We start from the raw sequence: 18,811 nt of genomic DNA, 5'->3' as shown, positions 1-18,811 counted from the left end.
ATATTGAAAGTGCAATTATGCAGAAGGCTGAGGACCTAAACTGAAAGAGGAGGCTTTAAAATCAGTGAATGAGCAAAGGAATTTATGTTAATCCTGTTTCAGCAGTTCAGACCAGGATGCCAGGTGCCAACTTAAAGTCATAGGTTTTGAAGCAACAACTTTATCAAAATTTATCCCTTAGACACACTTAGCAGCTGTTCATGTTATGAACCTTAATTATTATCAACAATCCCAGTACCTGAACACTGAGAAATCATCATGGTTTTTGTCAGGTTTGTACAAAAGCACCTGGAGCTAGCATTCTTCTAAATGAATAAAGAACTTCCCTGATAAATCTGACATATATATATTTTATTCTTGTGGTATTTAAAGATTTACAGTATGTTATCTGTTATGGCGTATTATGCAACAAAACTTGCTAAAAGGGTAGTTGGAATGTTAAATATATAAAACTGCTTTTTGCTTATTGAATTGCTAAAGCAGAAATAATCAAAGTGACTTGAGATTAAGGAGACATATGTATTTAGAAGTACATCCATATATAAAGTAATGTTTCATTTCTATTCAAAGGCCCAGCAGATCTCAGCGTGAAGAAGTCACTTGCATCACATTCTGGATCCTCCAACATTAACAATTCCAAAACCTCACCAGCTCAGCTGAGTCCCACTGAAATAAATGCAGTACGGCAGCTTGTTGCAGGATATCGAGAGTCAGCAGCCTTTTTACTTCGTTCTGCAGATGAGCTAGAAAACCTCATTTTACAGCAGAATTAATTCCCACCGAGCCACCCTCTTCCCTGTCGATGTTTAGATTTCTGGGGTAGCTACCTTTCTCTTACTACACAGTACAGTGGAATGAAGGCTGTCATTGTCTCCCATTATACCCCAAATGTGAAAAAACATATTGGACCACCTCTGGTCTTTTATGAGGAACCATTGCATTTGAAGAATAAAGCTTCAATCTGTTCTACTTCATATTTTCTAACTGAAGTAACAAACAGAACATGACCACAAATGTTTAACCATCTTCAATGACTGACCGCCAAGTAAAAAAAGCATCAATATCGTCTTACGTTTCAAGTGCAATATGAGTTTAAGGTGCTACTAATGGTTTACTTTGGACAACTGCAGAGATGAAAAGATTTTAAGGAGGCTTCATACCTCTGGAAAAGAATCATGTTGTAATGGATGCTGAGCAGAATCTGGGAATTTGGTGCTGGTTTTGGGGTGGTGGTAACAAGTTAATGAGGAGTAACTAAGTCAATATCATTTAGCATATTGTGTTTACGCTCCTACTGTTATCTATCCCCAACTCACTCACACATATGTCTACCCCTGTGTTCAGGTAAATTAAATCCTGATGACTAATATGGTGCCTGGATAAAATGGATCTGAAAACAAAATAGACAAGTTGTTTATTGGATTGATTTAAATCTGATGTTTGTTGGAAAAATAAAACAAAAAACCTTGTAGGATGTATTTCACTGTAGGTTGTATATTTTGCAAGTAACAATCTGAGATCTTTGTACAGTTTCATTTTAGAGAATTCTATTGAGAGGATGTCTTAGGACACCTTTTACTGTGGGATGTATTTTGCTGTAGGTTGTATATTTTGCAAGTAACAATGTGAAATCTTTGTACAGTTCCATTTTACAGAATTATATGAAAGAAGGCCAGGAGACATTTTTTTGATGTGATGTGCAAAATGTGCAGTTTGCTGCAATATTTTGTTGTTCCGTAAAGCCTGTACTGACCGGATGCAGTTCTCTCACAATTACCGTGGGTGTACTTATATTCTGTCAATTATTTTATAAATTATTAATTATACACAAATTGATGTTAATTTCCATTGTTTAAGACCATTTTATCTGTAATTCTTGGGGAAATTGCTTTTGCTTTTCATGTTAGAATAATAATTTAAATTTTGTACTTTTGCTGTGCACTTAGTGAAGAGGTATAGTGGTTTTCCCTGTATAGTTTCTACACTTGTGAATTTCTTAAAAACTGTCTCATTCATATTGATTCTCATCTACATTTTGATAATTGTGTTTAATGAATTGGTAACATTTTGAGTACATGTGAATTAGTGTTTTTCAATTTGTTAACAACTCCTGACTGTGATTGTGAACTGCGTTATGTGCACTTTGTTCTAAAGTAATTGGACAGCACTGACATCTAAGCTTTTTGTAATGTTTATTTGATTGATATACTGTTTAACAAAGTCAAAATGGTTGGTATTGTAGGTGAATATAAATGTGAGAAAACAGTCACTGCTATAATCCAAATATTTGTGGATTTTTCCTTCTACTGCAGCATATACCTCTTATTAGAAAGCTGGAACCAATAAATATTGAACAAAATTAGTTTTGAAACATCTTGACAGATAATGCCAAAATATATTTGTAGTGGAATACAAGTGCCTTTCTTTCCTGGTTAACAACTAATTCTAATGGATATTAACTACATATTTATGCATTCTAGGGCTTGAGCGCAAAAATCAAGGCTGACAATCCAGTGCAGTACTGAGGGAGTGCTGCACTGTCAGAGGTGCCGTCTTTCAGTTGAGACATTAAACCGAGGCCCCATTTGCCTGCTTGGGTAGATGTGAAAGATGCCATGGCGCTATTTTGAAGGAAGAGCAGTGAATTATCTCTGGTGTCCTGGCTAATATTTATCCCTCAATCAACATCACAAAAGCAGATTATCTGGGTCAGTATCATATTGCTGTTTGTGGAGTTTGCTGTGTGCAAATTGGCTGCCTTGTTTCCTACATTACAACAGTGACTATACTTCAAAAGTATTTCACTGACTGTAAAGCACTTTGAGACGTCCAGTGGTCATGAAAAGCGCTATATAAATGCAAGTCTTTCTTTCTTTACCCGGGTAATATTATTGTAGGTTATTATAGAGTCTTTAATGACATTAGTTGCTTACTGTGTTTTTTAAAGAGTTCACACTCTTGCAGTGCAAACTTAGTAGTCCCTTTCGGAAGTTCATGCTTGTTGACATCAGCTGAGGAAAGAACTAGGTTCAGCTGTAATGCACTCTGTGATGCAATAGTCTGCCAGCAGTTACTGTCAAGCTCATACATGGATAATGGCCACCCAGGCCAAAAACTAGAGGCTGCCTGGGATCTTTAAATGGATGGAACAATTAGCCACACAATTTCCCATTCACTACTTGCATGAATCCTACCGGTGGTATTGATATCGTCAGATGGAAAATCAAACCAACATAGCCATTCCTGGTTCAGCATAAATACTTCTATATGTTCTTCTATATTATCTCTATCCTAAGTTACTGGCAAACACAATGGGCAGAATTTTTCCAGCCCAGCGCAGACATGTTCAGAAGTGTGCAGGTTGGGAAAAGGATATCCGGTCAGGATCCCAGTGGGAGCTCCCCCTTTTTCCGGCTTTCCCCAGGGTGGCTTGCAAGTCCAGAGGGGTAGCCCCATGGTCTAGCAGGAAAGAAATTGAGGTACTTAAAAAGGTAATTATACTTTATTTTCCAAAATACATTACATAACAGTTCAAATTTGGTATTACATAAAGTACAATACAGATCAGTTTCAGTACATGAGGTGCCTCGCTACACGTGCCATTGCAGGTTATATTTACAATGCACTTTTACATTTCATGTCAAACATTCCTTGATGCATCCTGAGGGCTTTTACACGGTTTCCAGCTCCTCTGTATACTATGGCAGGAGGGTCTTAATACAGCGGCCTTTCCCGATTGAGCCTTTGCAGTGGCTGCCCCAAGCTTTAGTACATCCCTCAGCACATAGTCCTGGACCTTGGAATGTGCCAGTCTGCAACGCTCAGTCGTTGACAGCTCTTTGCACTGGAAGACTACAAAGTTTTGGGCAGATCAAAGAGCGTCTTTCACCGAATTGATACTCCTCCAGCAGCAGTTGATGTTTATCTTGGTATGCGTCCCTGGGAACAGCCTGTAGGGCGCTGAGTCGTGTGTTACAAAGCTGCATGGGATGAACCTCAACAAACACCACTGCATTTCTTTCCAGACTCACTTTGCAAAGGCCAGAAGGAGGTGGGTAACAGTCTCTTCCCCACCACAGCTGCTTCGACAGCAGCATGCAGATGGGGTGAGAGTCCAGATGTGCAGAAAGGATCTGACGGGGAGGGCCCTTCTCATCACCAGCCAAGTTATATCTTGGTTAGGCAGTATCTGTGGAGAGAAGCAGAGTTAACGTTTCAAGTCAGTGACCCTTCTTCAGGATCACTGACTTGAAACATTAACTCTGTCTCTCTCCACAGATGCTACCAGACCTGCTGAGTATTTCCAGCATTTCTTGTTTTTATTTCAGATTTAAAGCATCTGCAGTATTTTACTTTTATTTAAGTTATATCTTGGTGCTTGTTTGAAAATTCTAATGATGAGACATTCTGCAAAATGGGTTGGACAGTCTGCTCAGGGAACCAACTAACAGGATTCACCATCTCCTTTTCCCACAGGGCTTCGAGGACATTACATGCGAACCACTGCCTGATGGACTTGTGGTCAAAGGTGTTTTTCTGTACCAACTTTCTGTGCTTTATAACTCTATGGCTCTATGAGGGAGCCTGTTGGTACGGCATGGACAAATTGAACACAGTGTTCCATGGCAACGTGGCCAGATCCATCTTTCCACAACACCAGGGACAGATAGACCATGGAATCCCTCTTTCCCAACAGCTCATGGATTACACGCTGTGTCTGCAACTCGCCAGGTGGAGAAGGTGAATGAACAGTGGGAACTCATCATAGAGTGAAACTGGCCCAATATGAGCAGCATTAAGGGTGAAACCGGTAAGCCTGTGGTCAGCCACAGTGAAAGGCTTGTGCTGACTGACAGGAGCTGTTCTTTCAGCCTAAATGCACTGTTTACATTGGAAACAGCAACCTTGTGCAACTTGTTTCAATTCGCGTGAATACCACTGAAGGTAATCTCACCTTATTGCCTGTGAGACATCCCTGTGACACGGGGTCTATATATTCTGAAGTTTGGTTGATCCTCTGCGGAGGAGGTGCAGCATCCTCCAGCTCAGCAATCACAGTGACAGGGGTAGTAACTCCAGCAGCAGCTGCTTTCTCCACAACAGGTGGACGAAACAGAGGGGATGGACACAGGGCTGCACCTCGAAGGAGACAATACCCTCAGCACAGGGTTTATAGGCCAAGGGTCAGCTTCCTCAACCTCTGAACAGCAGTGCCTCCGAAGGCTCAGGCTCTCATGGCAGATGGTAGCAGAACTCCACAGCCTCTTGGAAGAAGACTTCTGCCAGGAGGAACAGGCGGCCACCCATTGCCTGTAGCTGTTAAGCTGACCACAGCCCTCAATTTTTTTGCATCTGGGTCCTTCCAGGGATCAGCTTCCAACATATGTAGGATCTCACAATCTGCAGCCCTCAACTGCATCAGCCAGGTCACTGATGCTTTGTTTGCAAGGGCTTTGATCATTTTGAGGTGGCTGAGGCCAATCGAACACAGAGGGCTGTTAGCTTTGTTTGCCTTGTGGGGTTTCAAGAAATACAGGGTAGACTACTTCCATGTGGCAATGAAGGCACCATCAGACCAGCCAAGGCATATATTAATTGGAAAGGCTTCCACTCCCTTAATGTGCAGCAGGTATGCCACCACCATGAAAAGATAATGCGTGTACTTCAAGTATCCAGGGAGCTGCCATGACTCATTCATCCTTCAAGTTCTGCAGCTCTTCTCTGCACCTCAGTGGTTGGCTCCTGGAAGACATGGGCACCCACTCAAGACCTGGCTACTGACCCCAGTGAGGAATTCACCACAGAGTTATATCAGGAGCCATATTACCACCAGGATGACAATAGAACAAGCCATTTGCTTGCTCAAAATGATGTTCATGTGTTGACCAATCTGGAGGTGCCCTACACTATGCACCAGCAAAGGGTCTCCAGGATTGTAGTGGTTTGTTGTGCCCTGCACAACAAAACACTGCAGAGGGGACTGGAGTTGGCACCAGAGGAAGGTGGACAACGCCAAACATCCTCGGAGGAGGAATAGCGTCCTCAAGAGCTTCCTATTACTTCAGACTTCCATGTGGTGCTACCACTGTGGCTTCAGCAGTGCTGGAGGCAGGCTGCTCGTTCCCCTACTCTGATACATGAGATGCCCATGATAGATGCCCTCTAGTTTTGGAGCCTATAAGGGGCCTGCCAAACTGTGCTCCACGTGCACCTGTGCAGGGACAGACTCAGTCACCGGGGCAGGAGGCAGCATGTGCATCTCCGTCAGGGGAGGGTCAGGGAAAGGGCTGTGAAGTGGGGGTGCCTTTAGAAGAGTCCCCATTACCATGAGTCCTTTCTCCACCTTCCCTCTCAGGGCCCACCTACATTTCCCTTCTAGCCAAGAGCAGGAGAGCACTTGGCTGCAAATCAGTGTGGCATTGACCCAAGTGATGCCCATTGTGTAACCAAGACCTTTTCCTTGTACGTTTCTGATTATTCCTACATGGTGCTACCCCTGTGGATTTAGCAGAGCCAGAGGCAGGCTGCTTGTTCCCCTGCTGTTACACATGAAATGCCTGTGGCTGTCATCCTCTGGATTTTGGAGCTGCAACTGTGCAGGGGCAGACTTGGTCATGGCACAGGAGGCAGCATGTGCAGCTCTGTCTGAGGAGGGGGGCAAGGACTGTGACGTGAAGGCGCCTTGAGAAGAGCCCCCACTGCCCTGTCTCCTTTCTCCATCATCCTTTTCAGGGACCACCTCACTTCCCTGTTAACCAAGAGCAGGAGAGCACTTGGCTACTTGTCAGTGTGGCATTGAGCCACCAAGGTGATGCTTTGATCTTCTTTGGGCCTCCTTATCTCGAGAGACAATGGATACGCGCCTGGAGGTGGTCAGTGGTTTGTGAAGCAGCGCCTGGAGTGGCTATAAAGGCCAATTCTGGAGTAACAGGCTCTTCCACAGGTGCTGCAGAGAAATTTGTTTGTTGGGGCTGTTGCACAGTTGGCTCTCCCCTTGCGCCTCTGTCTTTTTTCCTGCCAACTACTAAGTCTCTTCGACTCGCCACAATTTAGCCCTGTCTTTATGGCTGCCCGCCAGCTCTGGCGAATGCTGGCAACTGACTCCCACGACTTGTGATCAATGTCACACGATTTCATGTCGCGTTTGCAGACGTCTTTATAACGGAGACATGGACGGCCGGTGGGTCTGATACCAGTGGCGAGCTCGCTGTACAATGTGTCTTTGGGGATCCTGCCATCTTCCATGCGGCTCACATGGCCAAGCCATCTCAAGCGCCGCTGACTCAGTAGGGTGTATAAGCTGGGGATGTTGGCCGCTTCAAGGACTTCTGTGTTGGAGATATAGTCCTGCCACCTGATGCCAAGTATTCTCCGAAGGCAGCGAAGATGGAATGAATTGAGACGTCGCTCTTGGCTGGCATACGTTGTCCAGGCCTCGCTGCCGTAGAGCAAGGTACTGAGGACACAGGCCTGATACACTCGGACTTTTGTGTTCCGTGTCAGTGCGCCATTTTCCCACACTCTCTTGGCCAGTCTGAACATAGCAGTGGAAGCCTTACCCATGCGCTTGTTGATTTCTGCATCTAGAGACAGGTTACTGGTGATAGTTGAGCCTAGGTAGGTGAACTCTTGAACCACTTCCAGAGCGTGGTCGCCAATATTGATGGATGGAGCATTTCTGACATCCTGCCCCATGATGTTCGTTTTCTTGAGGCTGATGGTTAGGCCAAATTCATTGCAGGCAGACGCAAACCTGTCGATGAGACTCTGCAGGCATTCTTCAGTGTGAGATGTTAAAGCAGCATCGTCAGCAAAGAGGAGTTCTCTGATGAGGACTTTCCGTACTTTGGACTTCGCTCTTAGACGGGCAAGGTTGAACAACCTGCCCCCTGATCTTGTGTGGAGGAAAATTCCTTCTTCAGAGGATTTGAACGCATGTGAAAGCAGCAGGGAGAAGAAAATCCCAAAAAGTGTGGGTGCGAGAACACAGCCCTGTTTCACACCACTCAGGATAGGAAAGGGCTCTGATGAGGAGCCACCATGTTGAATTGTGCCTTTCATATTGTCATGGAATGAGGTGATGATACTTAGTAGCTTTGGTGGACATCCGATCTTTTCTAGTAGTCTGAAGAGACCACGTCTGCTGACGAGGTCAAAGGCTTTGGTGAGATCAATGAAAGCAATGTAGAGGGGCATCTGCTGTTCACGGCATTTCTCCTGTATCTGACGAAGGGAGAACAGCATGTCAATAGTCGATCTCTCTGCACGAAAGCCACACTGTGCCTCAGGGTAGACGCGCTCGGCCAGCTTCTGGAGCCTGTTCAGAGCGACTCGAGCAAAGACTTTCCCCACTATGCTGAGCAGGGAGATTCCACGGTAGTTGTTGCAGTCACCGCGGTCACCTTTGTTTTTATAGAGGGTGATGATGTTGGCATCGCGCATGTCCTGGGGTACTGCTCCCTCGTCCCAGCACAGGCATAGCAGTTCATGTAGTGCTGAGAGTATAGCAGGCTTGGCACTCTTGATTATTTCAGGGGTAATGCTGTCCTTCCCAGGGGCTTTTCCGCTGGCTAGGGAATCAATGGCATCACTGAGTTCCGATTTGGTTGGCTGTATGTCCAGCTCATCCATGACTGGTAGAGGCTGGGCTGCATTGAGGGCAGTCTCAGTGACAGCATTCTCCCTGGAGTACAGTTCTAGGTAGTGCTCAACCCAGCGGTCCATCTGTTTGCGTTGGTCAGTGATTATGTCCCCCGATTTAGATTTGAGGGGGGTGATCTTCTTGATGGTTGGCCCAAGAGCTCTCTTCATGCCATCATACATTCCTCTGATGTTTCCGGTGTCTGAGGCCAGCTGAATATGACTGCACTTTGATCAGTGCAGTGCAAAATGGCAGTCTATTGGTGTGGGCCAGTGTTCACTCAGTAGCTTGCTGGATCTGACTCTCCATGAAGGTGATCACTCCTTCAATGGAGGTAATCATCAGCACAAATGCCTGAGACATCATAGCACTTATGCTAGAGATGAATTCCTCCATTATCTGTGCAAGGGTGCGCACTGCTCCTGGAAATGCTGACAGATGCACACACATTTCCCATTGCTGCTCCACAAGTTCCCGTTTAATGTGTGATCCCTAAGGTTCAGTATCTGTGTCCAGCTGAGCAGAGCTTTAAGTGTCCTTTGCCCTCTGACAGGGACTCTCCACCGCTGTTCCTGTCTCCAGCACCTGCTCCTGCTCACGTGTGATGTGCTCCTCACCATGTGCCACCCTATCTATCTCAGAAGCAGGAACCACCAAGATTGAATTGGCCACCTTTCCATGCTGGAAAGGATGGGCTCCAAGCTCTGTGCAAAGCCCTGTGCAAAGTTGGAGCAGACTCCTCGATGCTCCTTGACAGTGACAACAGGCCAGCCAATGCATCAAGCATTTGGGTGTGCATGTCCATGAGCCTTTTTATGTGGCCACACCATTGAAGGTCTCATCTGAGTCCGCTGCAGCAGAACTCATCTGTGACCTCACCCTCTGGGGCACTAGCACACACACTATCCTTTTCCGTAGCCTTGCTGCAGCACACCTGTGTCCAGTGACTCACCACAGGCTGATCCTTCCTCTATACTATGATCTAAAGTATGCCTGGAGCATGAACTGATGGCAGCGAGTGTCAAGTGACGGTGCTCCATCATCAGATGAATGCTGAAATAAAAACAAGAAATGCTGGAACCACTCAGCAGGTCTGGCAGCATCTGTGAAAAGAGAAGCAGAGTTAACGTTTCGGGTCAGTGACCCTTCTTCGTTCCGAAACGTGAACTCTGCTTCCTCTTTTCACAGATGCTGCCAGACCCGCTGAGTGCTTCCAGCATTTCTTGTTTTTATTTCAGATTTCCAGCATCCACAGTATTTTGCTTTTATCAGATGAATGCTTTTGTCCTCACCCTTCATCGTCAGGCTGCGCTGGCTGCCAGTCTTGGGTATCAGAAAGCAAAAATGCAGAAGGGGAGGTTTTGTGAGGGAAAAGGGTGGGATGGAAACAAGAGGTGCAGGGTCACGCCATCTGTAGTTTATATTTCATACCAGATAGTGAGATGAGGGTGAAGTGGCATTTGGGAAGGTGCATATAGCAGGAACATACTACGGATGGTTTCAGCGATGCCTATTGCCATGACCTCAGTGTCTGCTGCACCAATAATTTGGAGAACTGTCTCCTCCAAGGGCCTGAGGACATGCAGCCATGCCAATCCCCATCGGTTCTTTGCTGCTGCCTCCTGTATGGGCCACCTTGTCCTGCAAGAGAGAGGGAAGAGTGCCAGAGAGAGTACTACAATGTGTCTGGGTGATGTGCCGATCATAGCTGAATAACTGGAAGAATGTGGAAGTTGTGAGTGACTGTCAGCTGTGGCTCAGTTGGTAGCACCCATGTTTCTGAATCCCAAGGTTGCAGTTTCAAGTTTCACTCCAGGGCCTCAGCCTAAATTTATGGTTGACCCTCCAGTGCAGTACTGAGGAAGTGTTGTCTTTTGGATGAGATGTTAAACCAAGGCCCTATCTGCCTTCTTGGGTGAATATAAAAGATCCCATGGCACTAAATCGACCCCAAGGATCCCAGCCCAGTCTCTTACCTTCCGGGAGGGGAGAAGAGCTCTTCCAGTGGGCCGGAGTTTTGAAAAAAAAAGCCAACAGTGACGTCAGAGGAGAGCTCCAAGCTGATTGGTTGGTGAGTAGCAGCTGTTCGAATATCTTAAAAAAAGGGGAAAGTTTTTTTTTGTTGAAAATAAAATCTCTGGTGATAAGGTGAATACCACTAAAGTGTTTTTTTAAGGACTTTAGATTGGAGTGGGTAGAACAAGGCCCCTAGTGTAATTAGTATTTTTTAATTCAGGGAGTAACAAATTAATCTAAGGGTAAGTCACGGCAGGAGAACTCAGCCCCGTGGTATGCTCCTCCTGCGCTATGTGGGAAATCAGGGACGCTTCCAGTGTCCCTGATGACCACGTGTGCAGGAAGTGTATCCATCTGCAGCTACTGGCTACCCGCATTACGGAGCTGGAGCTGTAGGTGGATTCACTGTGGAGCATCCGCGATGCTGAGGACATCATGGATAGCACGTTTAGTGAGGTGGTCACACCGCAGGTAATGGTTGCACAGGCAGAAAAGAGATGGGTGACCACCAGACGGAGTAGTAGGCGCAGGCAGGTAGTGCAGGAGTCCCCTGTGGCCATTCCCCTCTCAAACAGATATACCGCTTTGGATACTATTGGGGGGATGACCTCCCAGGGGAAAGCAGCAACAGCCAAGTTCATGGCACCACGGAGGGCTCTGCTGCACAGCAGGGGAGGAAAAGGGTTGTAAGAGCTATAGTGATAGGGGATTCTATTGTACGGGGTGCAGATAGGCGTTTCTGTGGCCACAAACAAGACTCCAGGATGGTATGTTGCCTCCTTGGTGCTAGGGTCAAGGATGTCTCAGAGCGGCTGCAGGACATTCTGAAAGGGGAGGGTGAGCAGCCAGAGGTTGTGGTCCATATTGGTACTAAGGACATAGGCAGGAAGAGAGATGAGGTCCTGCAAAGTGAATATAGGGAGTTAGGCAAAAGGTTAAAAAGCAGGACCTCTAGGGTTGTAATCTCAGGATTACTTCCTGTGCCACGTGCTAGTGAGGGTAGGAATAGGAGGATAAGGCAAATGAATGCGTGGCTGAAGAGCTGGTGTAGGCGGGAGGGCTTCAGCTACTTGGATCATTGGGATCTCTTCCAGTGCTGAGGTGACCTGTACAAGAAGGACGGGTTGCATCTAAACTGGAAGGAGACCAATATCCTTGCGGGGAGGTTTGCTAGTACTACTCGGGAGGGTTTAAACTAGTCTTGCAGGGGGGTGGGACCCAATGTAGTAGTCTCTCCGATGAGATAGTTGAGGTAAATGTAGAGGTTAAAGCAAGAAAGTCCAGTAGACAGGCCGGGCAGGGGCAGGATAGGGAGTGTGGAAGGTCTGATAGGCTAAACTGCATTTACTTTAATGCAAAAAGCCTTACAGGTAAGGCAGATGAACTCAGAGCATGGATCGGTACATAGGATTGTGATATTATTGCTATTACGGAACGTGGTTGAGGGATGGGCAGGACTGGCAGTTCAATGTTCCGGGGTACCGATTCTTCCGGCGTGACAGAGGTGGAGGTAAGAGAGGAGGGGGAATTACACTATTGATTAGGGAGGACATCACGGCAGTACTTAGAGAGGATATCCCGGGGGGAATGTCCAGCGAGGCCATATGGGTAGAAGTTAGAAATAAGAAAGGGGTGATCACTTTGATGGGATTATACTAGAGGCCCCCCAATAGTGAGAGGGAAGTGGAGGAGCATATATGTAGGGAAATCACAGATAAGTGTAGGAATTATAGGGTTGTAATAGTAGGTAATTTTAACTTCCCTAATATTGACTGGGACTGCCTTAGTGCTAAGGGATCCGATGGGGAAGAATTTGTTAAGTGTGTCCAGGATAGTTTTCTGAAGCAGTATGTGGATGGCTCTACTAGAAAAGGGGCTACACTTGACTCCTCTTAGGAAATGAGGATGGGCAGGTGGTTGATGTGTCAGTGGGGGAGCACTTTGGGACCAGTGACCATAACTCTATTAGCTTCAAGATAATTATGGAAAAGGATAGGACTGGTTCTCAGATTGCAGTCCTAAATTGGGGGAAGGCTAATTTCGATGGCATCAGACAGGAACTCTCAAAAGTTGAATGGGAGAGGCTGTTTACAGGTAAAGGGACATCTGGCAAGTGGGAGGCTTTTAAAAGTGATATAGGAAGAGTTCAGGGCCGGCATGTTCCTGTTAGATGGAAGGGCAAGGCTGGCAAGTTTAGGGAACCTTGGTTGACGAGGGATATTGAGGATCTGGTCAGGACAAAGAAGGAGGCATATGTCAGGTATAGGCAACTGGGATCAAGTGAGTCCCTCAAGGAGTATAGGGGATGTAGGAGTACAGTTAAGAAGGAAATTAGGAGGGCGAAAAGGAGCCATGAGATTTCCCTGGCAGATAAGATAAAGGAGAATCCTAAAAGATTCTATAAGTATATTCAGAGTAAAAGGGTAGCTCTGGAGAGATTAGGTCCACTTAAGGATCAGTGTGGCAATCTATGTGTGGAGCCACGGGAAATGGGCGAGGTCTTAAATGAATATTTCTCGTCAGTATTTACCGTAGAGAAGGTCATGGAAGCTAGTGAGATCAAGGGACGGAACAGCGATATCCTGGAGCATATCAACATTACAAAGGAGGAGGTGTTGGAGGCTTTGAAGCGCATTCAGGTGGATAAATCCCCAGGGCCTGACCAGGTGTATCCAAGAATGCTATGGGAAGCAAGGGAGGAGATTGCTGGGGCCCTGGCAGAGATATTTGTATCATTGTTAGCCACGGGTGAGGTACCAGAGGACTGGAGGATAGCTAATGTTGTGCCTTTATTTAAGAAGGGCAGCAGGGATAAGCCAGGGAACTACAGGCCGGTGAACCTTACATCAGTGGTGGGAAAGTTATTGGAAGGGATTCTGAGAGACAGGATTTATATGCATTTGGAAAGGCATGGTCTGATTAGGGATAGTCAACATGGCTTTGTGCATAGGAAATCATGTCTCACGAATTTGATTGAGTTTTTCGAGGAGGTGATCAAGAGGATTGACAAGTGCAGGGCGATGGATGTTGTCTACATGGACTTTAGCAAGGCCTTTGACAAGGTCTCGCATGGTAGGCTGGTCCAGAAGGTTCGAACACATGGGATCCAGGGTGAGCTCGCAAATTTGGATACAAAATTAGCTTGGTGATCGGAGGCAGAGGGTGGTCGTGGAGGGTTGTTTTTCAGATTGGAGGCCGGTGACCAGTGGTGTGCAGCAGGGATCGGTGCTGGGCCCTCTGTTGTTTGTCATATATATTAATGACTTGGATGTGAATGTAGGGGGCATGATTAGTAAGTTTGCAGATGACACCAAAATTGGTGGTATAGTGGACAGTGAAGAAGGTTGTCTAAGGTTACAACAGGATATAGATCAACTGGGAAAGTGAGCAAGGGATTGGCAAATGGAATTTAATGCAGACAAGTGTGAAGTGAAGCATTTTGTGAAGTTAAACCAGGGCAGGACATATACAGTGAATGGCAGGGCCCTAGGGAGTGTTGTTGAGCAGAGAGACCTTGGTGTGCAAGTACATAGTTCCCCGAAAGTGGCAACACAGGTAGACAGGGTGGTGAAGAAGGCGTATGGCATGTTTGCCTTCATCGGCCGAGGCATTGAGTACAAGAGTTGGGACGTCATGTTACAGTTGTACGTAACGTTGGTTAGGCCGCATTTGGAGTACTGTGTGTAGTTCTGGTCGCTGCACTACAGGAAAGATGTGATTAAGCTAGAGAGGGTGCAGAACAGATTCACAATGATGTTGCCTGGTTTGGAGGACTTGAGTTATAAAGAGAGATTGGATAGGCTGGCTCTGTTTTCCCTGGAGCGAAGGAGGCGGAGAGGGGACATGATAGAGGTATATAAAATTATGAGAGGCATTGATAGGGTAGATAGCAAGGGTCTGTTTCCATGGTCGGGGTGACTAAAACTAGAGGGCATAGATTTAAGGTGAGAGGGAAGAGATTTAAAGGGGATCAAAGGGGTAAATTTTTCACACAAAGAATAGTGGGTATCTGGAATGAGTTGCCTGAGGAGGTGGTGGAGGCAGGAACAGTAGCGACATTTAAGAGGCATCTGGACAGGTACTTGAATGAGCAAGGCATATAGGGATATGGAATTAATGCAGGCAGGTGGGATTAGTATAGATAGGCATTATGGTCGGCATGGACACGGTGGGCCAAAGGGCCTGCTTCTATGCTGTACGACTCTATGACTATTTTGCAGAAGAGTAGGGGCGTTATCCCTGGTATCCTGGCCAAGTTTCTATGATTCCCAATCAACATCACAAAAACAGATTACTGGTCATCATCACATTTCTGTTTGTTGGAGTTTGCTGTGTGCATACTAGCTGCTGCGTTTCCTACATTACAACAGTGACTACACTTCAAAAAGTACTTAATTGGCTGTAAAACACTTTAAGACATCCAATGGTCATGAAAGGTGCTATATAAAAGCATGTCTTTTTTCTTTTGATGGTGAAGTGGAGGATATGAATATTTGGCCTGAGTCCTGATTGCGAGAGATTGCTGATAGGTGAGTGATGGAGGTGCGTTGCATTGAGTTAGGGTATGTAGAAACATAGAACGATACAGCACGGAAGTAGATCATTTGGCCCACTGTGCCTCTGCCAGCCCTTTGAAAGAGGTATTCAATTATTCCCTCTCCCCTGCTCTTTCCCCATAGCCTTACTGATTTTTCTCCTTCAAGTATTTATCCAGTTCCCTCTTGAAAGTTATTACTGAATCTACTTCAACCACCCCTCCAGATCATAATAACTTGCTGTGTAATTTATTTTTCTCATCTCACCACTGGTTCTTTTGCCAATTACCTTAATTTTTAGTTACTGATCCTCCTGCTACTGGAAACAGTTTCCCCTTATTTAGTCTATCAAAACCTTTCACAATTTTGAACGCCTCTATCAAACCTTTCCTTAATTTTCTCTACTCTAAGGGGAACCATCCCAGTTTTTCCATTCACTCCATATAACTGAAGTCTTTCCTTCCTGTAAATCTCTTCTGGAAACTGTTTAGGGCCTTGACATCCTTCCTAAAATGTGGTGCCCTAAATTGGCTACAGTACTCTAGCTTGGGCCTAACCAGTGTTTTATAAAGGTTTATCTTCCTTCCGTTTGTACTCTGTACCATTATTTATAAAGCCAGGGATGTCATATGCCGTTTTAACAGCATTTTCAACTTGTCCTGACATCTTTAAAGACTTGTGTATGCATAGCCCCAGGTTTCTCTGTTTGTGCACCACCTTTAAAATTGTACCTTGTTACGACCAGGTGAGAAAGAGGTCTAGGGTTCCCTTTTAGCCTTCACCTGGTCTTACTGTAACAGGGTTTAATTTTAAACACACTGTGTTTTGAGCTCCTCTTTTTGTGAATCCTTGTTCACAACTTTCCAATTATAACAAAATGAAACCAATTCACATAGGCTTTCTTTGGTTTAAAAGAAGAAAGATGAAATTTATTAAAGCTTAAACTTAAACTCTAATACGGTTAACGCCTACGGATATACGACACGCCCACGCTAGCATGCACCTGTGATACACACATGCAAACAGGGACAAAAAAGAGCAGAAGAAAAGATAAGTAGAACAGTTTGAGGCAATATTTTGTTATTGTTTCTCGAGCTTGCTGTAGTCCTTGATTGAAGATATGATCTTGCATTTTGTTGGGGCCCAGTAGTCGTCTTAAAACCTTGTTCACATAGGAAACCTTTCTCTCTTTGAGTTTCATGTGTTTTCACAAGATTCAGTTCCATAGGAAGGAGATGAAAGCAGGCAGACAGGAGAGGCTGTAATTCTTGCTTCAGTTCCAGGAGAGATCTTTACTCCACGAGCACACGGCTTTGTCTCAGTTCAAATCCTGTTTTCTCCAACTTAAAACGCTCAGTTCAAAAGTCTGCAACAGCCAGTTGGTCATGTGACTAAAACTGGTGTGACCACTTCTGTGTATTGAGGAAGCAACTACTGGGTCCCTATTGTTTCAACATTGTCTGGTACTATGCAAATGTCCTTCCAGTCAGGGCTTGCAATTTTAAATTTTTGTTCATGTGGCAAAATAATGTGTACCTCAGTCTTGGCAGGTGGGGGGTTTGCCTGACAACCTCCTTTTTCTTGCTACCAAGATGAATTACTTCACACTTCTGTGCATTAAATTCCATCTCCAATGTATCTGCTCATTTCACCAGTCTTTCCATGTCCTCCTGAAGTCTGTTACAATGTCCTTGCTGTTTATTACATTTGTGTTTTGTGTCATCTGCAAACTTTGAAATTATGCCCTGTACACTGAAGTTCAGGTCATCAATATACATCAAAAAAAGCAGTTACTTCATGAAATAACACAAACAAGTTAGTCAAACAAGATTTGCCTTTAATAAATTTGTGCTGGCTTTCATTTACGAACATAATAAGAGCGGGAGTAGACCATACAGCCCATCGAGCCTGCTCCGCCATTCAGTATGGTCATGACTGATCCTCAGTCTGAACTCCACTTTCCTGCCCACTCCCCATATTTTCTATCTCTAACCCATATTTTTTCAAGTGCCAATTAATTTTGTTCTGGATTATTGTCTCGAAACTTTTCCCCATCACCGACATTAGGCCGACTGACCTGCAATTGTCAGGTCTGTTCCTCTCCCCTTATTTAAACCGGGGTTTAACATTTGCAATCTTCCACTCTGCTAGCACCACTTCCATATCTAAGGAGGAATAGGAGATTGTGACCAGAGCCTTTGCAATTTCTTTCCTTATTTCCCTTAGCAACCTAGGAAGCATTACATCCAGGTGTGCAGCAATAGGTGTCAGTTCTCACACATATTCGATACAAAGTTCATTTGAAGATGCAAGGTTTCTGCAAATATTCAGGGTTTATTAAAAATGCAGGAGCCAACAGTACCACTTCATATAAGCTTTTGCTTTTCAAGTGAAGGATTCTTCAAAGAGAGGTAATAGTTTTCATCAAAACTCCTGGAAGGTCTATCAAATTCCATTTGCCTGCTTTAGTCCAAACAGTTTAACAGTTCAGGCTTTTAACAGTTAAAAATGAAACTACTTTTCCAAGCAAGTCTCATGCTAATCATAACTTCTCTCTTGTCACAACAAAGGATAGCTCTTGAGCCAACTCCCCTGTTGTGCTTACTTGAAATCACCTGTTTTCCAGTATTTGTTTACTGGTCAAAACCAGGAACCTCTTGTTCACCTTTTTTCATCTTTTTGAAAAGCATCCATAAAGTTCAGCCATCTCCAGATGTTTCAATGTCCATGAATTTTGTTTAGTTTTTTTTAAAAGATAGATTCCCAAGTTTTAACACAAAAATGGAAATTCTGTAACATCCCCCATTCGGCCCTTAACACTGTTATTTTCCCAGTCCATATTGGGATATTTTAAGTCCCCAAGAGTGCAACTCTTTAGTTCTTGTATCTTTCTGCAATTTGCCTACAAATTTGCCCCTCTATCTCTTTCGCACTATTTGGTGGCCTACAGTTAACTCGCTACCGAATTCACTACTGTGAAAAATGCGTCAAAGGACTGTGAAATCTTGAGTCCTCCGTGAAATCTCAGGTCCTCTGTGAAATCGGCCATTTTGCGAACTGTGCATGTTTTACTGAGTAACATAAGGCTAAACTCACTGATTGGTAGATGAGGGAGGGCTTCCGGTGCAGTCTTGAGAGTAGCAGTCTCAAATGTTAGCAGACAAGTGAGAATGCCAGAATGAGCAAATCAGAATGGCCATAAACATTACTGCAGCACATCGAGTGAAAGAATTTGAAAGCCAAATTCTGCATGCCGATGGTGGAATACTATTTTGTACAAAGTGCAATCTTTCGGTCAATCACACACAATTAGCAATGGTTCAGCGCCGCTTAGTGTCTGAAAGCCATTGCAGCAGAAAGAGAGCATCTGACACCGCACTGCTGGAAAACGAACATGTGAGAAAACAAGCAACGATTTCATCTCTTTTTAAGAAGTCAATAGAGAATTCAGAAAATCATCAGGGCGGCACAGTGGCGCAGTGGTTAGCACCGAAGCCTCACAGCTCCAGGGACCCGGGTTCGATTCTGGGTACTGCCTGTGCGGAGTTTGCAAGTTCTCCCTGTGTCTGCGTGGGTTTCCTCCGGGTGCTCCGGTTTCCTCCCACATGCCAAAGACTTG

General features: G+C 45.0%; 1 protein-coding gene across 7 annotated transcripts in view; it reads left to right on the top strand.

Annotated features, from left to right (window-relative positions):
- LOC137369960 (nucleolar protein 4-like) overlaps positions 1-2,284 on the top strand; it is a 504,149-nt gene extending 501,865 nt beyond the window's left edge. For all 7 annotated transcript variants that reach the window (XM_068031785.1, XM_068031783.1, XM_068031786.1 and 4 more), the window contains one exon: positions 571-2,284. In XM_068031785.1, coding sequence (XP_067887886.1) covers positions 571-773 — 203 coding nt within the window. In that variant the 3' untranslated portion in view covers positions 774-2,284. The remainder of the gene's footprint in view (positions 1-570) is intronic.
- Positions 2,285-18,811: the final 16,527 nt, after the last annotated feature.

Source organism: Heterodontus francisci, chromosome 5, assembly GCF_036365525.1.
Source record: "Heterodontus francisci isolate sHetFra1 chromosome 5, sHetFra1.hap1, whole genome shotgun sequence".
In the NCBI taxonomy this organism is placed as follows: domain Eukaryota; kingdom Metazoa; phylum Chordata; class Chondrichthyes; order Heterodontiformes; family Heterodontidae; genus Heterodontus; species Heterodontus francisci.
The sequence above is the reverse complement of the archived record's forward strand: the minus strand, read 5'-3'. Positions and strand labels throughout refer to the sequence as shown.